The sequence below is a fragment of the Rhinolophus sinicus genome, chromosome 8, assembly GCF_057876585.1.
Source record: "Rhinolophus sinicus isolate RSI-liver-muscle chromosome 8, RSI-T2T, whole genome shotgun sequence".
Lineage (NCBI taxonomy): Eukaryota > Metazoa > Chordata > Mammalia > Chiroptera > Rhinolophidae > Rhinolophus > Rhinolophus sinicus.
This window is the reverse complement of record NC_142508.1, coordinates 10,137,863-10,156,412: the sequence shown is the minus strand read 5'-3', so window position 1 is coordinate 10,156,412 and position 18,550 is coordinate 10,137,863. Positions and strand designations below refer to the sequence as shown.

At 44.0% G+C, this 18,550-nt stretch overlaps 1 protein-coding gene across 1 annotated transcript in view; it reads right to left on the bottom strand.

Annotated features, from left to right (window-relative positions):
- ZC3HAV1 (zinc finger CCCH-type containing, antiviral 1) overlaps nt 1-5,304 on the bottom strand; it is a 48,170-nt gene extending 42,866 nt beyond the window's left edge. Inside the window, exons 1-2 of the mRNA XM_019750407.3 lie at nt 5,033-5,304; nt 4,526-4,868 (exon numbers count right to left, since the gene is read on the bottom strand). Coding sequence (XP_019605966.3) covers nt 4,526-4,833 — 308 coding nt within the window. The 5' untranslated portion in view covers nt 4,834-4,868; nt 5,033-5,304. The remainder of the gene's footprint in view (nt 1-4,525; nt 4,869-5,032) is intronic.
- Nucleotides 5,305-18,550: the final 13,246 nt, after the last annotated feature.

The window sequence follows — 18,550 nt, the reverse complement described above, 5'->3', positions numbered from 1 at the left end:
GCATAAATTGGTACAACCACCTTTAATACTAATTTGTCAGAATCTGGAAAAGTTGAAGTTGTGCAGCCATTCAACCCAGCAATTTCATTTCCTAATGATCCACCCCAACAAGCTCCTGCCACAAGCACCAAGAAACATGTATATTCTTGGCAAAGGATGGTAGCAAAAAATTGGAAATATCCCAAATGCCCATTATTGGAGGAACAGATACTGAACTATGTTATAAATCATATGATGAAATACTACTGGTAAAATTAATGAGCTAGAATCTTATGATAACGTAAGATCTCCAAAACATAACATGGAGTAAAAATTCTACAACACATGAAATACTACATTTTGGATCTGGATATAAATATATCTGAGGAAATTACGGAAGGGCAGGATATACACCAACATCATGATTGAGGTTGCTCTGGGAAGAGGGGGAAAAAAACGATAGGGAAGAGGGAAAAAAAAAAAATAACATTAGGTCTGTTATGGCTTTCATTTTATTTTAAAAGAAATAAAAATGAAAAATGTAAATATTTATTCTTGGAGGTGAGTTATAACTTACGATTCTATACATAACTTTTGTTATATTATATACTCAGGATATATATACTTTGATGCCTGTATATTCTTTGCACTTTTGGGTTGTTTTTTTCTTCAATTTATGAAATGGTCAACTAACTCTCTTTTCACCTACCCACCCCCCACATAAAGTTTCAATCAACCGCAAGGGAGAGAAAGGCACACAAACAGGAAAGAGCCCAGAGAAAACAGGCACATTAGCAGAAAAACCACAAAGCTTAGTTGAAGACAGAAAACCTGCTTTAAACAGAAATCATGCTTGCAAAAAAATAACTTGAATTAATGAAAGATCACACTACACACAGCTATTTGACAACATGAGTAGCTAGTTAACAAATCATGTAAATCTGAGTTCAACCCTAACTCTGCCAGCTATCTGCTATGTGACCTTCGGTCAATTTCTTCTAAACAGCTTTAGGCCTATTTCCTTACGTTGAGATGGAATTTATAATACCTACCTCAAGAATCATGGTAAAGACTGACTTGGATACCATCTCTGAAGTGCTTCTCAGCGTGCTTGGTACAGAGTAATTTGTTCAATAAATGGTGTTTATTGTTTGTATCTGAACTGGGGTTAGAATGTCACGCGTAGGCATGTATTTTAGCAAAGCAAATACAAATATCCAAACAGATGCACCAAAACAAACAATTATCTAACACTGAAGAAAGTCAGCCCTGTTGTTGACTAAAAAGTATAGCTTAAAGCAATGTAAGAGAAAAATGCAAACTACAGGATAGGAGAAATCCCATTTATGAATAACAACACCATAGAGGAAATTTTATAAGTCCAGCAAACAGAGAACAGTTTACCAAACGGAATGGTAATTTCAACATGGTTACCAATTGATCAATAGATCCCATTAAGCTGTAAGTCACAAAGCAAGTCCTGAGACTCCCACACTTCAAGTTTTAGAAGATAAAGTTTTGTAAGTTGCTAAGAAAGGGGAATATTTTTAAAACATAGTTAGGGGGGAAAAAACACATACTTTTCTAGGTTTTAAGGCAAGAAAAAAAATTCTTCTAAGGGTCCTTATTATGAGGACAAAGTGTACATTAATGGATTAAAAATTTGTAGTTCTCAAATTCAAAAGTGATATAAAGGAAAGAAAAGTTAATGAAAAACAGGACAAGACCAATAAATGTAAGAAATACAAATTTATCACTTCACTAAAAAAAAAAGGCTAATGAATTACCTGAAGGATCCATCCAAATATGCACTGACCAAATGATGCCTATGTTTTATATATACTTTTTTTTTATTGGGGAAGGGGAACAGGACTTTATTGGGGGACAGTGTGTACTTCCAGGACGTTTTTCCAAGTCAAGTTGTTGTCCTTTCAATCTTAGTTGTGGAGGGTACCGTTCAGCTTCAAGTTGTTGTCCTTTCAGTCTTAGTTGTGGAGGGCGCAGCTCAGCTCCAGGTCCAGTTGCCATTGCTAGTTGCAGGGGGCACAGCCCACCATCCCTTGCAGGAGTCAACCAGCAACCTTGTGGTTGAGAGGACGCGCTCCAACCAAGTGAGCCAGCGGCACAAGGTGCTATGTTCAATCTTAGTTGCAGGGGGCAGAGCCCACCATCCCTTGCGGGAGTCGAGGAATTGAACTGGCAACCTTGTGGTTGAGAGCCCACTGGCCCATATGGGAATTGAACCGGCAGCCTTCGGACTTAGGAGCACAGAGCTCTAACTGCCTGAGCCACCGGGCCGTCCCTATATATACTTTTAAAATATAGAAAAGTTCAAGTTAACCACCCAATTTATGAGCTTAAAATGGCTTTGATGTGTCAAACCAGGCCAAAAAAAATAATAATAAAATTCTTAAAACAAAAAACTAGTTTCGAAACATACTGCAAGAAACTGAAACAAAATTTCTAAATATACTGGATATGTGACATATTGAAACAATTATGGATTATGTCTGTGTAGGCATTTTTTCCTGAAAACGAAAGTCAGATTATAAGACAATCAGGGAAATTTGAACACCAACTTGATATTAGATGATATTAGAATTGTAATTGTGAAACAACGTGATCACTGTGGTTATGTTATTAAGATTCCTTATCCTTCGGCGATAAAGTTATTTATGAAGGAAATGATTGCCTTTTGGTTTAAAATAACTCCCACACTTCCAAGTTAGAGTTGGGGGTAGGGATGGGGGAATGAATGAAATAAGACTGTCCATATTTTGAAAACTGGTGAAGGGAAATTTTGTATACATTTTCATATATAGATATGAAAATATCCACAGTAAAAAATTAAAAGATAAGAAGCATATGTATTTAAAACTTAGGTTAAAAGCCAACACGAGTTGGTGAAAAAATGTGCACAACAGAACAATAAAAAAACAAAGCCCTCCAACTCTGTTATTCAGGATAGTGCTAGAATGTTCCTTCCTCTTCTTTCTATCCTCCCCCCTCTCTTCCCTCCTTCCTTCCTGATATCACCCGTTGCTGTGACTTAGATATTTTCCTCTATACACATAACTTCCCCAAACCCAGAAACAGATTTTTGAAACTGGTGCCTCACAACATAGTCAATGCATATTATTAATTAATGCTGCAAATTTAAGCACTTTTTAAAAAATGTTCAGTTTTGCCCTAAACAAATACATTTTTTAAAAATACTATCTCATCCACCTCGCGCATTGAAAACATGTCTTTTGTATGTTTTATTACATATATTGGGGATGAGTAATCTGAAGTGTTTCGATAACAAGAGCATGATCGAAACTTAGAACCACCATTTTGGACACTAGGACATCGCTTAAAATTTTTAAGGAGGGCCAAGTGTGAAAAGTACTACATCAAGAAAAATAACTGAGCAGAAGTACACAGGGATGGAACGGGTGGAGAGAAGGCTATGGTAGGAGAGAATCATTCACTAACTCAACCAGGCATTCATTCAGAAGTGAGATAGGAAGGAGGACCCGCAGGAAGGGGATAGGAGACTTCAATAAAAGGACTTGCTGATCAAGGTATTGAGAAGGGTGAAGAAGGGTTTGGGGAGAGTGTCACAGACCCTGCCCTGGGGGAAAGACGACGAGTGTCAGAGACCCTGGGGGAAAGTGCCTGGGGGAAGGAAGATGAGTTTGACTTTTATTAGCAGGATATCCAGGTAGAGATGCTCCTCAAACACTAGGAGAACCTAGATTCGGTTGGAAAGTCTGGGCAGCGGGGCGGGACGTAGGGGAGCCATCTTTGTAGATGTGACAGCCGAACCCAAGAGTGAGCTCTCTTAGGGAGACTTAATAGGTCAGAAGGCTTAACCCAAACCTTGGGGCACACCTATACTTAGAGGCAAAAAAAAAAAAGAACAAGTGGAAACACAGCAAGAGCTGCCTGACAGGTAAGGTGCTCTATTTCGAAGTGTCCCCAAGAGCGGGAGGTCAGCGGTTCCAGCCACCGCGGGGAGAGAACACATCACTGGGACCCTGGAATAGGACCGTTCTAGTCAGGTGGTGTGGACGAACATCAGATATCAGAAAACCGACAATGAGGGGAACGGAGGCAGCTAGGAATGGAGGGCCAAGCAGAGACCCGGGGCCGGGGACGGCGGAGACGCATCCGTGTGCGGAGCGCGGTGGGGGTGCTGGGAAAACAGCAACGCGCCCAGGGATGGGGGTAGCAGGGAAAGATCCAAGAGTCCAGGGACTGGGGACATTCTCCTTCCTTCCCAAACCTGCCTCCAAATGCTCTAAGCCCTGGCGGACCCCAAAGTACTTTCTTCTCCTGGGGGCGGGGAGTTAAGCATAGTCTTTGCCGGGGCCATATCGCGTTAGCCATATTCGAGGAAAGGTCTGGAGGCGCTAGAGGAAGGGAGCAGAGAAGTGAGGGGCTGGAGGAACAGGGTGTGGGGTACGAGAAACCCCGAGGGCGCGCCCCTCGCGGACAGCAGCCCCGACGGTCCTCCCAGCCCGGGCCCCGCGGAACCGCCCCTCCTTCGCAGCGCACTCACCGCTCCGACTGCGAATAGTGGCATCGGCCCAGCAGGTTGAGCTTGCAGAGGTGCAGGTTTCCGCAGCTTTTCTGGCAGAACTTGCGACGGCAGACCCGGGCTCCGGTAGTGGCCACCACGGACCGGGTGACCCCGGCCCCGCCGCCGGTCTCCAATATCACGAAGCGGTTGGGCCCGGCCGCCTGCAGCACCTCGCAGAGCTGCGCCTCGGAGAGCGCGATCTCGTCGAGCAGCGCGTCCAGGGCCATGCGGCCCCCGTGGGCGCACAGGATTTTGGTGATGAAGCAGCACACTTCAGGGTCCGCCATGGCTCTGCTCTGGCCAGGCCGCGCGGCGCGGGACTCTGCTCCGGGGAGAATCGAAACTTAACAACAGCCCCGGGGGCGGGGGCGGTCACGGGCGGTGCTCGAGTTGGGCGCGCCACGGGCCCGCGAATGCGCGCTCCCCGCCGTTAGCGGAGTCCGGAGGTTTCGATTTCTCTGGGTCCCCAGGACCGAGGTCACCTACCCGAGCCCTGCGTCAGATGTAAAGTCAACCGCGACGGCAACCGAATGGAAAGAAAGCGAACAGCGCACGGGCGGATCTACTGGCGACCGTGGTGGCCACCCGTACGGCTCCCGCTGGGTTCTAGCCCCCGAGAGGGTGAGGTTCCCCGGCTGGGCAGGGTGAGGCTTCTTCCGAAAGAAGAGAAAGTAAAAATGATACTGAGGCGCTGGTGGAGTTTTTATAAGCCAGCCGAAGTGGCGAATGACGCGTGTTTGGAGCCCTCTTGAGGAGTCTTCTCTCCACCCCACCCCCCCATCCGGGAAAGAACACATCTAGTGAGCACTTGCTCGGGGCTGGACGCCCTGCCTCCGATATTAATCAATCTTCTTAACAACTCCCCGAGTTAGGTATTGTTGTCCTCACTTTGTGTTTGAGGAACAAACGTGAGCGATACGCACAGCAATCATGCTGGAACCCGGACACTACCTGAAGTTCCCCAAATCTGGCTCCCAGACCCCAGATCGTGGACCGCCTGGCTAGGGCCGATGTGCACTTTCTCCCATGGCATCATGCCCTCCTAAAAAAACTCTCTCATTTGCCTTCTCTCATTTGCCTTCTCTCGAGTTTTTTTGAAGAACCATTTCTTGACCTTTCTTGCCTGCCTGTAATCGCTAACCTCGGTGCCCCAGGCATCGCTTCATTCTCCACAGCAAGCAGTCAGAGGTGCGTGTTTGGACTTATCCCAAGATTTCAGTTACGTTTCTCTCTTTAGATATTTAAACAAGACCTTTTCTCCGTATGGACCCAGTTGGGCTCCCAGAGTTTATATACAGATTATCTTAAAGTGAAAACATTTGAGCTACAGAAGATGTTAAAGAAATTTTATCTGAAATTCTCTTACTCTTGACTAAATCAAAGCCTCCAGAAAATACAACTACCATTAACTTTCCAAGGGAGTTTCCTGCTAATTCTATTGCCCGGTGGAGACAGACTGCCCATTGTCATTAGCATCAAAAAACCCAATAGAACCTTCCATATCCTCCCCCATTGAAGCCCTTAAAAAGAAGAAGAAGAAAAAAAATCCCTTAAGTTGAGATATAAACTTTTGGCTGTTCCAGGAGTTTTTCCATTACTGGGAGCTCCCCAGCCCTCCTAAGGTGTAAATAAATCTAGTCTTTCCTCCTGTTCATCTGTCTATTGTCAGTTAATTTGCAGGCCCCCAAGCCTGGACCCATGTTGGAAGAGGAAACAGTTTTTCCTCTCAGCACTCCCAAGTAAAATAAATGTGTCACTGATCAAATCGGAAATAAACCTTTTTTAAAATTGGTAGAATACAGTTGTCCAATTAGAAATTCTGTCTTCAAAATGATCAATGCAAATTCTCAGCTTAGTAATTCGCACGGTAGATGAACTGTGTCTTTCAAGAATAGAATACTTTGGTATGAAAACCAGCCAAACATGGGACCCACTCAGGATCATCTGACTTCCTGTTCCCTCTAGCTGTTACTTCTGTAGTTGCCTTGATCCACGTGGCCTTATCTGTGTTCTAAAAGGTTCCCAGGACTGGGCTTGCATTATCGAATCAATTAAGTTCAATATGGTATCTTCTGTGTGGTCTTACATTAGTCACTCTGAACATGCAGAAGTTTAAGAAATAGTCCCTACCCTCAAGGAGTTTGTGTTTGGGAAGACATGAAAAAGCATTCTAACATACAGAAATCAGTTAAAAAGAAAACCACAGGCCCAAAATGCATCACTTATGCTAAAAGCCCATGATAGCAAATATAGATTTTTAATACCTGATTTAACTACAGTTTTACCCTCTCCCAGAAATACAGTCTCAATCAGTCTAGTCAAGCACCAGTAACATAATCTGTCAGTGGGCCCTCTCCACCGTCCCTGCCCCCAAAAGGAAGAAGAGGCGATCTGAATGATAAAACCCTTACCTTTTCTTTCCCCCAAAAAAGATGATGTCCTGGTCTAAAAATAATCCTTTCTCTCTTTTGCTAATAATGCCTACCACACCCTTCTGCCTATAAAAACCTTCCATTTTGTACAACCCTTCAGAACACCCTTCCACTTGCTAGAATGGTGTTCTGTCCGATTTCTGAATCCCTTAATAAAGCCAATTAGGTCTTCAAATTTACTCAGTTGAATTTTGCTTTCCAAAAGGTTAAATGCTGCAATTGGTGTATGAGACATTTGAGAAGAAAGAGCACAGTTTGGCTAGAATGGTTGGGAATAAAGATATAAAATTCCCCTCAATTTGAAGCCATGAAAAAATGATTTAAGGGATTGTGAGAAGGGAAAAAGCAGGCATTCTGGGCAATTTTGAAATGTGTGTTGTCACAGGTTGACTTCTCCAGGAAGCAGACACTGATATGAAGCGCAAAGCTCGAGATACAAAAGGTTTCCCAGGGTGTAACATCAGAGAAAGTCAAAGGAAGAAGCAACATTGGTCCCTGGGAGCTTTTAGACTGCCATGCAGACCTCACAAGTCTGCCAGCCTGGGCCACCGCCTTGTTTGGTCATGGGGGAGAGGGGCACTAGAGAAGTACTATGTTTTAGCTCAAACACTGGGGCAGATCCTGAAGGAACTAAAGCTGGAGGCTATGGCCTAAACACACTCCCTGAGTTGCGCAATAAGCCCTAACGTAAAGGGGATCTAAGTGACACACTGTCTGCCATAGGCCACCCTTTGCGGCACGTGTACCTATTTCTCCATCTGTGTTCAGGGAACAGCTCAGCTCCTTTAGGCCTCTGATGGGCTGCTCTTCCTGAAAGGAAACTTAGCAGAGGGAAGTCAATGGAATGAACTCGACCTCCTGTCACAGCAACCGGCTGCAAAGCCACCACAGGCCTCATGCTATACCTCTACCACTATGCAGTCTAATTCCCCTCTCCCTCAGTTACCACCTCAGCTTACTTGGGTGGGTACCCGAAATCCCCATTCCTAAGTGCTCTGACTACTTCTCAGAGTAGGGTTGTCATTCTTGTCTTGTCCATTCAGTCACAGTCACAGTACCAACTGAGTGCCAACTGACCCCCAAATAAGTCACCCGAGTCCACACATATTCCTCCTGCTGTCTTAATAGTGTGGCCCTACTTCCTTCTGCTGAGCAGCTCAATTGCCTGATAAGAGAGCAGTTCTTTGTTTTACCTGTTAGTCTCTGACCACGAGGAGGCCAAAGAGCCTGGTGACAGCCAGAACTTGTCATCCGGTGGAATTTTTACTGTTTTACTCCAGGCAAGAATGTGCCCCTTTTGGGGACCAAAACCTCTAACCCTGCCGAGCCCAGAGTTGTGGAGACAGAGAGGCGCAAATGGGTCACTGGAATGATGCTAATTGGGGCCACTCATGCTTCCACCCCTTATTTCCAGTCCCGTGCACTCTTTCTATTAGGGAAACAGCACCATACTAAGTTGTCTGACAAAAGTCACATACTACGAAGTCCTGGAGGAAATGTCATCATTGCAGTGTATTATCTCCATGCTGGAGCTTCAGCTGCAACTGTAACTGACCTTTATCTATCCAGCAGCTTCTGGGGATGGGGTGTGTGATATGACCAGCAGATCCTATATTCATGGGCCCACTCCCCCACTCTCGGTGCCATAGACAGAGTCCTCTGCTCAGATGCTATGTTACATGGAATTCTAAGTCCGTGGATCAGGTGGTCTTTAAGGCCCCCAACAGTGGTGCTACTGAGGCACTGCAGGCAAGGAAAGCAGCCCCATATTCGGAATCAGCGTCCATTCTTGTGAGAGCAAAATGCTCGCCCTTCTAGGGAAAAGGGGGCCCCAATATAGTCAGCTGGTCACCAAGTAGCCTCTTGGCCTCCTCACCAAATATGAAAGCTGAGCATTGGTCTTTATGGCTGGCAGGCTGGACATGCAGAGGTGGCAGTAGCTATATTCGTTTTGGTAAATGACAGCCCATGCTGTTAGGTTTTTACATCAACCCCATATCTGCCACCATAGCCTCCTTGTTCAGATACCCACCATGTAGCAGTTGGGAGCGAGGGGGTTCTGACAAAGCCTGGCTCCATTAACTGGGTAAGTTATTTTGTCTAGTTGGCACATCTTCTGTGATAGATACTTACTAGGGGGCTTCAACATGTGATATAAACAACTTCCCACTCAGAGTCCCCTCCTACAGGTCCATCCATATTCCTCTGTCCCACACCTTCTTAGCTCTGATGTTATATCTGTTCCTTTCAGGCCCCCTACCCACAAGCCAAGCCACACATCACTGCCATGGATTCACATGTGTTCTAACCGTGGGCCATTCTCCTTCCACGCAGAGTGGACGCCCAGATGCACATCCCAAAACCCCTCCCATTGGGGTGATTTTCCCTCACCACTGTGTTCTAAGTGAGTGAGACTATAATATAGCCGCCGTCCATTTTTAGCTTGCATGCACATAGTGAGATGACCCATCCATAACTCGAGCTTGGTCTTGTCTTCCCTCTTTTAGCTATTTATGTGGGATGGCCTCATATGGCCATCGGTGTTAAGCTGGGGGAAGACAGTGCAACTGTAATGAGTGACATGAAGATCCGGGCAACTTATTCATCAGTAAGTCATATGCTCATTCCGGATGGTACTCAGTCCCACATGTACCTGTTTCACCTCATGATGCCGATGATGCTGGGCCTGCCTGGCTTTATGATCTGACATGTCCAATAGGACCTAGCTCCTGCGGGCCAAATCCAAACCCACGGTCATTTGTTATCTCTACCAGTGCCCAGCAGCAAGCTAGGAGCTTCAAAAGGAGTGTAATTCTTCGCCGCAGTTGGCATAGCCTTGTTCTATAATCCCAGGGGTCTGCATTCTGATTCTTCTGCTGGGACATGCCATTAATGCCGCACTGCATCTTTTCCCATCATTGACACCGTCAACACTCTAGCCTCTGCCAGATGGTAGAGTCCAAGCAGAAGAGCTGTTTGTATCACAGTCTGGACCTGCTGCAGAGCTCTTTCTGTCCTGCTCCGAGCCCCACTCAAAGCTGGCCACCTTCCACGTCACCCAGCACGTGGGTGGCAATAGTATTTGTAGGTGTAGAATGTGTTTCCTCAAGAACCCAAAGATTCCTAACAGGCTTTGTGCTTCCTCTTTCCTAGTAAGGGATCGAGATGTAGCAATGTCTCTTTTACCGAGGAGGAAATGTCCCAGCATGCTGCTGACCATCAGGCCCCTCACATCTTTAGTGAAGTGGCAGGTCACGGAATCTTTGTAGGACTTACCTCCCACTCTCTGGGACACGTGTCATATGAAGTCACTACATGTGCGCCGCCTTTTTCTCATCCTGCCTGAGCAGCACGGTATCATCAATGTCATGGGTCGAGGTGACGTTATGTGGGATGTCCAAAGTCTCCAGTTCTCTTGGGACTGTTTCAGGACAAAGGACTGAAGCGTGAACACAAAACTGTGGCAAAACTCTAAATGCTTGTTGGTACCCATTCTGTGTGAATATGAACTATTTCTGATCCTCTTTCCTGATCGGGATAGAAAAGAAAGCATTCGCCAAATCGACGGCCACCAACCACGTAGCTGAGGCTGCATAACTCCAAGCTAGCCAAGCCACTACAGCAGGCACAGCAGGTGTAGAGGGGTTCCACTTCTTGCAGTAGTCTGCAGTCGTTCTCTAGGACCCATCCGGTTGCTGCAAGGTCAACACTGGCTAGTTATACAGAGATATAATAGGGACAACGTGTCTTCATCATTTTTATATTTAAGAATGGCACTAATAGCTGTGGAGCCTAATGCTCTCGTGAGCCTTCTGGCTTTAACATCATATATCTTTCCAGCACATCCACTTTGCTGAGTCTTTTATCCTTTCTTTACTGTCTGCCCCAGAAAGTTAGGCATTCCGACCTCACTCTTTGTAGGCCATCAATTTTCTAGGAGCCACCCAGCAGCAGATTTGCGCCATCCTCTGGTTCTTGACAGGATGCTAAAGCTTATAACCTGTGAGAGCGCGCCTATGTCAATAAAGTCTCCTGTAGACAGTCTTATATTCCATCTCCCTTGATACAGCAGTTTTGTTCAGAATTGTAAGGTATAAAATCAAAACGAGTCACTCATTTTAGAAGATTGACAAGGAAAGGAGAAGAGAGAAGAGAAAGGAAGAGGAATCACTCGGGTAGTTAGAGAGAGAGTTTTTTTTGTTTGTTTGCTTGCGTGTGTATTAGTGTTTTACTGGAAGATCTGGGCATATGTGAACATTTCAAAGACATAAATCTCGGGAGAGTGCAAAGCTGCAGTTTCTAGGGCACATTAGCATATCAGGCGATGTGATTACTTGAACCACCACCAGTGGAAAAGGGAAGCAAAACATACACAAGGCAGCAGTGAGTCAGCTACGCTAAGTCACAGAAACGAAAAGCACATAAACACCAGAGGGTTGAGTCAGATGTAATGTCCAAAGTCCACGGTAAACAGATGTTCTCCAGGAGATATGGAAGTCCAGGCAGGCATTAGTCAGCCAGGCAGAGGAGGGTAGAGGTAAAGGGCCGCCAGAGGGGTTTTCCCTAGACTGAACCTGCCTAACAGTCTTGCAAGACTCCCTGGGAACACGTGACCTGGGAGGGAAGAAGCTGTAGGTGAGGTGGAGGGATTGACTTTAGAGTGAGACGGGCCATTTCCCTCTTTGAAGGTAAATTTACAGACTTTGCTTTGGTGCTGTTCAAATGAGGAACTTCAGGTTGCAAGCCTTCTGCTGGGAACGCTTGGATGAAAGCACAGGCAATGAACATGTTGTAATCTAGAGGCGGGGCTAATGTGAGGATGAGATGGCTTGATGCGGTAGTTGGCTAGCCCCCGAGAGAGCCCCCTGCCTCCTGATATTTGCACCACTGTGTAGTCCTCTGCCGCGTTCGATAGAACTGATCTGTGGAATCAACCGGGTATTACAGAAGCAACAGTGTGAGTTCCAAGATGAGGTCATAAAAAACATTCTGACTTCCATATTGTTCTCTCTCTCTGGGGAAGCCAGTAGTTATTGAGACAGGTTAGCTAGCATATCCCTAGGTAGACATGGAGGTCCCTGGTGGAATAAACAAAGACAGCCATATCCTAAAAGTCCTTCACTCCAGGACAAAATGTAACAAGGCCTTGAGATTAAGCATAAAATTCCTTTTGGCCTGACAAACGGAGCAGATCTGATAGATAAGAGTGGGTTATTTTGCTAATTCCTTTAGGATGGGCAAGTAGAACAAACCTAGTAGACGAATTTCATTAGAAGGTGCCAATTCCCTTCTTCAAACAGCTCCCCTTCCCCAAGCAGGCAAGGGAAGCTCAAAGTAAGAGCTTTTGCCTCAGTCACTGGGCAGCCCCATTCGGGACCCTCTCCCACTCAAGAGCTCTGACCCTTTGCTTTCAATAAACTATCCTCTTTTTAAAACTTTGCCTCTCCTGGGTCTGTGTTTCCATTCTTCGGTCTCATGAGACACGATCCCGGCACTCGCTCACTCCAAAGTCCCCTACATTATTTGGGGACTCACAGAGACATATTCCTCCTTCATTATGTTGTGTGGATACGCAAGCAGCCCAATGGAGAGGTCCATGTGGCAGGGACCAAAGACTACCTACCAACAACCGGCACTAATTGTCCTTTTGGAGTGGGATCCAACAGCTCTAGCCAAAACGTCATGTGACTACAGCCCCATCTGATAGCTTGACTTCACCTCAGGGGAGACTTTCAGACAAAACCACCCAGCTAAGCTACTCAACAGTAACTATGGGAGATGAGAATATTGATTGCTTTAAGCGATTAAGTTTTGGGGTAAATTGTTACGCAGCAATGGATAATTAATACAATATACCCAAACACGTAAAGTAACAAAAGTCCAAAACACTAAGTAATGTGGACTATTTAAGGAAACTGGGTAAGTCATCAGGTCCAGAGGACTGAAAGAACGGATGAAAGAAAGAGATTGGATCAGAGGGAGTGGGAATTACAACTGGTGACCCGGTTGTGTGTGGCTGGAGAGGGAAAACGGAATGTGAGATCTCTGAGACCAGTGTATGGAAGGTTAAGGCAGGACCGGGCTTGGAAGGCAGAGAGGCCCCAGCAGCAGCTGCATCTGGGTGGCTTTTCATGGCTCGGGCTTCTTCCCTGAGTCCTATTCTACCTGGGATGGAATAGGATTATGACTGTGCCCTAAACCCCAAGCACTGGGTCATTGCTGACAAGACCATCATTACTATGTCAAATGGACTCAAAGATGCAGGAGGCTTTGGCTAGAAACAAATGACAAAGATTTACTAAGAGGTCTTAGAGATTGCAAATTGGAACACAGTTACGCAAAACCTACAAGTGTCCCATAGGAAAAAGAAAAGCTGAAGGCTCTTATGGTACAAAGTACCTTCTTGAGAAGAATCAGTCCTGAATTTTTAGCTCCTGGATTGGTCCAAGATGGTAATCTTCAGCTATCCGGTGGTCTGGACAAGGGAATGGTTTCTTCCTGAGGTCATTTAATGGTCATCGGAGGGCTTGATGTATGTCCAGGTATTGACGCAGAAAAGTCTGATGTGCATCCAGCACTGATGAAGGACTGGAAAGTTCGGAAGTTTGTGTTCCTAGAATAAGTTAAAACAAGACTGGAATCATCTCCCCATGCCTCAGCCTACTTAAATTTAATAATTTAGCCGCTGGATCACAGTGACTCCATTTTATTTCTTCCCTCTATTCCTCAACCATGTGTTAAGTGCTTTTATAATATGAAGACAAAGAAAATGTGGCCTAGCCATACCATGGAATATTATTCAGTCATAAAACGGCATGAGGGGCACTGACACATACCACAATATGGAGGAGCCTGGGAAACATTATGCTGAGTGAAAGAGGCGTTATTCCATTTATATGAAATGTCCAGAATAGGCAAATCCATAGAGACAGAAAATAGATTAATGGTTGCCAGGGGATTGCGGGGTGGAGGAATGGGAAGTGACTGCTAATGAGTACACGTTTCTTTTGGAGGGTGATGAAATGTTCTGAAATTAGATAATGGTGATGGACAATCTTGTGAATATATTAAAAACCACTAAATAGTATACATTAAATAGTGAATTTTATGGCATGCGAATTATATCTCATTAAAAAAAGAACAAGACGGAAGCACATAGAATAGCACGGACTGTGCTCACCACTATTGCAGATACTTTCTGTATATAATTCATTTAACTATTGAAGGGGAGCAGAGTTTCCCCAAAAGATGCCTTTTTGTTGTTGTTGTTGTTGATATTTATTATATTAAGTTGGTTATTTTTAAGAAACAAAACTCGGGAAGAACCTTTGACCTCCCCCCAACCTCCTGAAATAATTTAGATAGAGGATCTGCTCCAGGAAGGAAACTATGACCATAGATAAGTACAGTTTCATATGAACTAAGAGTGACAGACAGGGAGGAACCTGTTGGATCAAAGTCCCCTCTCTGTCCCATTGTTAGAGATGGCCCAGCAAACATTTGTCTATCAAACATTTGCTTTTCTATCTCCATGTGAATTGCTTTCTTCCCTTTGGAGTCCCAAACCACAACCTCTGCTTCTCCTTAGCTCAAAACAGCATATAACCCTTAACTGCCTGAGTTGTTCTCGTGTCCCAGATTCTTATGGAACCTCCATATGTACAAACACAATAAATTTGGTTATTTTCTCCCGTTAATCTGTCTATTGTTAATTTGATTATTAGACCAGCCAGAACTTAGAAGGGTATAAGGAGAATTTTTCCTCCCCTACAATTTCATAACCAATGGACCTAGGAGGTAGGTACTATTATTATCAGGTGAGAAAAACGAGACCCAGAGAGGTTAAGTGACTTGCCCAAGTCACACAGCTAAAGCATGTGTTAGAGCCAAGAATCAAACCCAGGCAGTCTATTTCCAGAGGCTGAAAGCTTAACCACTATATCATACTAACCCTCATTTGTGAATGATCTCAGGTGGGTTTTAAGCATATCAGTGAGATGAGTTTTCTTACCTCAGAAAACAAAACCTCAGACAGGTTAAGTAACCTGCTCAAGGTCACAAAGGTAGGAAGCATGTGGGGAGCGGGGAGGCAGGGTTCAAATCCAGGTCTTTCTGACTCCAAAGCACACAACCCTATGTCATCTTCAGCTCTTGCTAGAGGCTAGGAGAGTAGGGGATGAACTGAACCTGGCCTCCCCAGAATCCCGCCCCTCAGCTGCTGGCTGATACAGGGAGTTCCTCCTCTCAGGGCTCATGGATTGCAATGCCTGGTGTTTTTCCTATTTACATTTTATTATGTTCATATTACTTTCTGATTTTCTAATTATCTTTTCCCCCAAATAAACATTAGCAATCAGAAGTTGAAAATTATTTTTCTCAGTATCTTCCCAGAGACAGATCCATTAATTTTAATTGGTATAAATAAAAGTTATCTTTTATACAGAGGGTGCCAAAAACATGTATACACATTTTAAGAAACGAATATTGTATTAAAATTGTGATACTCAATATATACCAATAACAAAAGATGAATACAAGTCACATTTGACTTCTGCAATTACAAGAGGTGCTCAACGTGGTTACCATCAGCGTCCAGACACTTCTGATTACAGCGAACTACTGCTTGAGCAATGTTGACCAAAGTGTCCACTTGTATATATTTTTTTGGCACCTCCAGTATTGAAATAAATATTGACTCCCATATCTTGAGCTCATTTCAGTTAAAAATTTGGCCTTAAAGAAGAACTTGGGAGTTTTTAAGTAGATATCTCTTTTTCATTTTGGATTATGGAAAATTTCTATACAAAAGTAAAATGGTGAAATAAACACTCACGTACTCATCACCTAGCTTGAACATTTATCACTTATATATTTCTTATTAACTAGGTTTCCAATTTATTAGTAGTTCAGTCATAGCTATATTATCCTTTAGTACTGATTAAATCACATTTTAAAAAGCAAAATGTGAATAGGCATTGTTTCTTGCTTCAAAAGTTTATAGACAATTTACACTTTCTTCATGTTAATTTTCAGTACCTTCAGGTTATTTTAAAATAATGAAAAACATATTTCTTGAAGGACTGTACTTTGAAATGTTTACTCCCAGAGTCATTCTGGCTCTTGCTTAGAACAGTCAAAAAGGGGTCCTCTCCCTCTGAGTCCATGTAACACACTAGGAGGAAATGGAACAAAATTTGGTTGTTAAAGTCTTCTTTTTGATGGTAAGGTAGAATATTTGTGAACAAAAGAATCAAAAAACTAACAGCACTCAATAGAGCTGATGAACAGAATTACTGTGGTTCGTGGGAGAAATGCTGAGGGTTCTTTTGATGAGACTTTGTCCTTATGGAGAATCCACCCTAGAAAGAAATGCCAACACTTCTTACTGTCTTTCACATTCCCTCAGCAACTCACGACCTTGGTGAATCACAGGGCCATAGTTCCAAGGACCTCAGTGGCACTACGCATCAGGACTAAATTGCAGCCAACACAGACTCTGGAACAGCACTCTGAGCTCAGAGTTGGATTATTGATTAAAAAAGAAAAGGACACCCACAGATTTAGTGAGATGCAATTTACACATCTTAAAAATCACCTGTTGTAAGTAAGTATATATACAATGTTTTTTTAGAAAATCTACATAGTCATACAACCATCATAACAATCTGGATTATTCTTCAAAATCACTCAGAAACTTCTGTTCTATTGCAATTGCAATAAAGGTGCGAGTTCCAACTTTGCCTCTTCCCCATGTAACCAGCTTTTGTGTCTATGTTAGTATGTGTTTCATAACACCTGGATGAGCTTAGAGCTGTAGCTGGGAATAACTGTTTCTTCTCAAGTACACTCAGTGCCATGTTCTACCCTTCATAATTACAGCTACAGTTCAAACAGACTCTGCAGGGATTTAGAGACTTATAGCAATATCTCAAACTGATGAAAATCAGAGGTCATTTTCACAGATTTAGCAAGTTCAACAGGGTTGTTTACAGCATTACCAGCAATACTGCCCTTAGATCCTGAAGTGAGAGGCCCATGTCCTGGGCTCTTGGTTCTGACCACACCCTATGCCAGATGTCAAGAAGCCATGGAGCTAAAGGGTTGTTAAAAACTTTTAATTTCCATGGCAGAAAGTCGTTTTAAAAGACAGGGTTTATTAGGCCATTGCTAGCAAAAAAAAAAAGAAAGACCAGTCTTGGGGCATGGAGTCCAAACCACCAATAGCATGGTTAGGTAGGAAAGACAGCATGTCCATCATCCTGGGATTTTGCAAGTGTTTTCATACATCAAGTGGGGGGTGGGGAGAGAAGGTGAAACAGGGCTAGTTCTGGGATAGCTGCAACAGAGACTGCAAGGAAGAAGTTGATTAGCTGTGGGCAGCAGGTTGGAAAGTCCATGTGCAAACAAGAAGCTGAGGCTCCTGGGGTTCTATGGCTCCTGGCTCTTCTCTCTTTGGGGAAAGAGCTACCTGGAAATGTATCCTAAATTCCAGGAATGTGAGCAGTCTTTTGTCAGAGCTGGTCCACAGCTATTAGCAGGCTAACTGTTCTGTCTCTCTCTCACTCTCCGGCTGCTGTAATTTTAATTTAGAGCATCTCAAAATTGTTTTTCTTGTCAGCGTTCTTGTGACCTTCCTCACCATGCTATGGTGCCCCTCATACAACCCCAAGCCTGTTTCCACCCTTGAGTCGGTCTCTTCCCTGGGTCTGTCCTCCCTTTAGTCTGTCAGGGGTGACAGCTCACAGGTGAGTGGGTGCCTAGAGCTTGCATTTGTTGCTGGGTGTCCATGCTCATGCACAAGGCCCCTCACAGTGCAAGATGGAGCCTGGCCTGAGTAGAGAATGTTCTGGGCTGAGGGTGGGGTCTAGTTCTCTCCACACTGCCACCTGCAGCACAGAATTCTAAATTGGAGCCTGACCTTCATAATGATATATTTGTCAAGGAAGGAGGATAACATACTTTAACAGTTTGCTAAGCTGATACAATTTTTTTCAATGTTTAGACATGGTATGTGGACCTGTGTTTACATTATTTCATTTATATTAAAAGTCCAGATAGGCAAATCCATACAGACAGTAAATAGCATACATAGTAAATAGAGGCTGGGGGAAGGTGGGTGAGAAGTAATAGTGCTGGTGACTTTGTACATCTCTGAAGTCTATGTAGGTGCCTGTCTGTATGTGTCTCTACATATGAATGTTTGTATGTATAAAACTGTAGGTATATATCAGTGAATTAAGATAATGTAGTCATTTCCTCTCTAAGTGATTGCGGGGCAGGACAGGGGTGTTGGGGAGAGACAGGGGCTGGAGCATCAGGATGCAAAAAGAATGTAAGAAATCACACCTGCCTCCTATGACCTTGTTGTATATTTGAGTCTCCACAGGGCTAGTTACGAGCTCCTATTCAGAGTGGTATGCAATGTAATTCAACTATGCCACAACTACCTATAAACGGGGAAAATAACTTCACTTCTGTGAATGTTAGTTCTTAGTCTGTTAGTTCTGAGGGTTATACTAGATGTCCTTTATTTTGTTTTGTTTTTAAGGAGGGCACAGCTCACAGTGGCCGT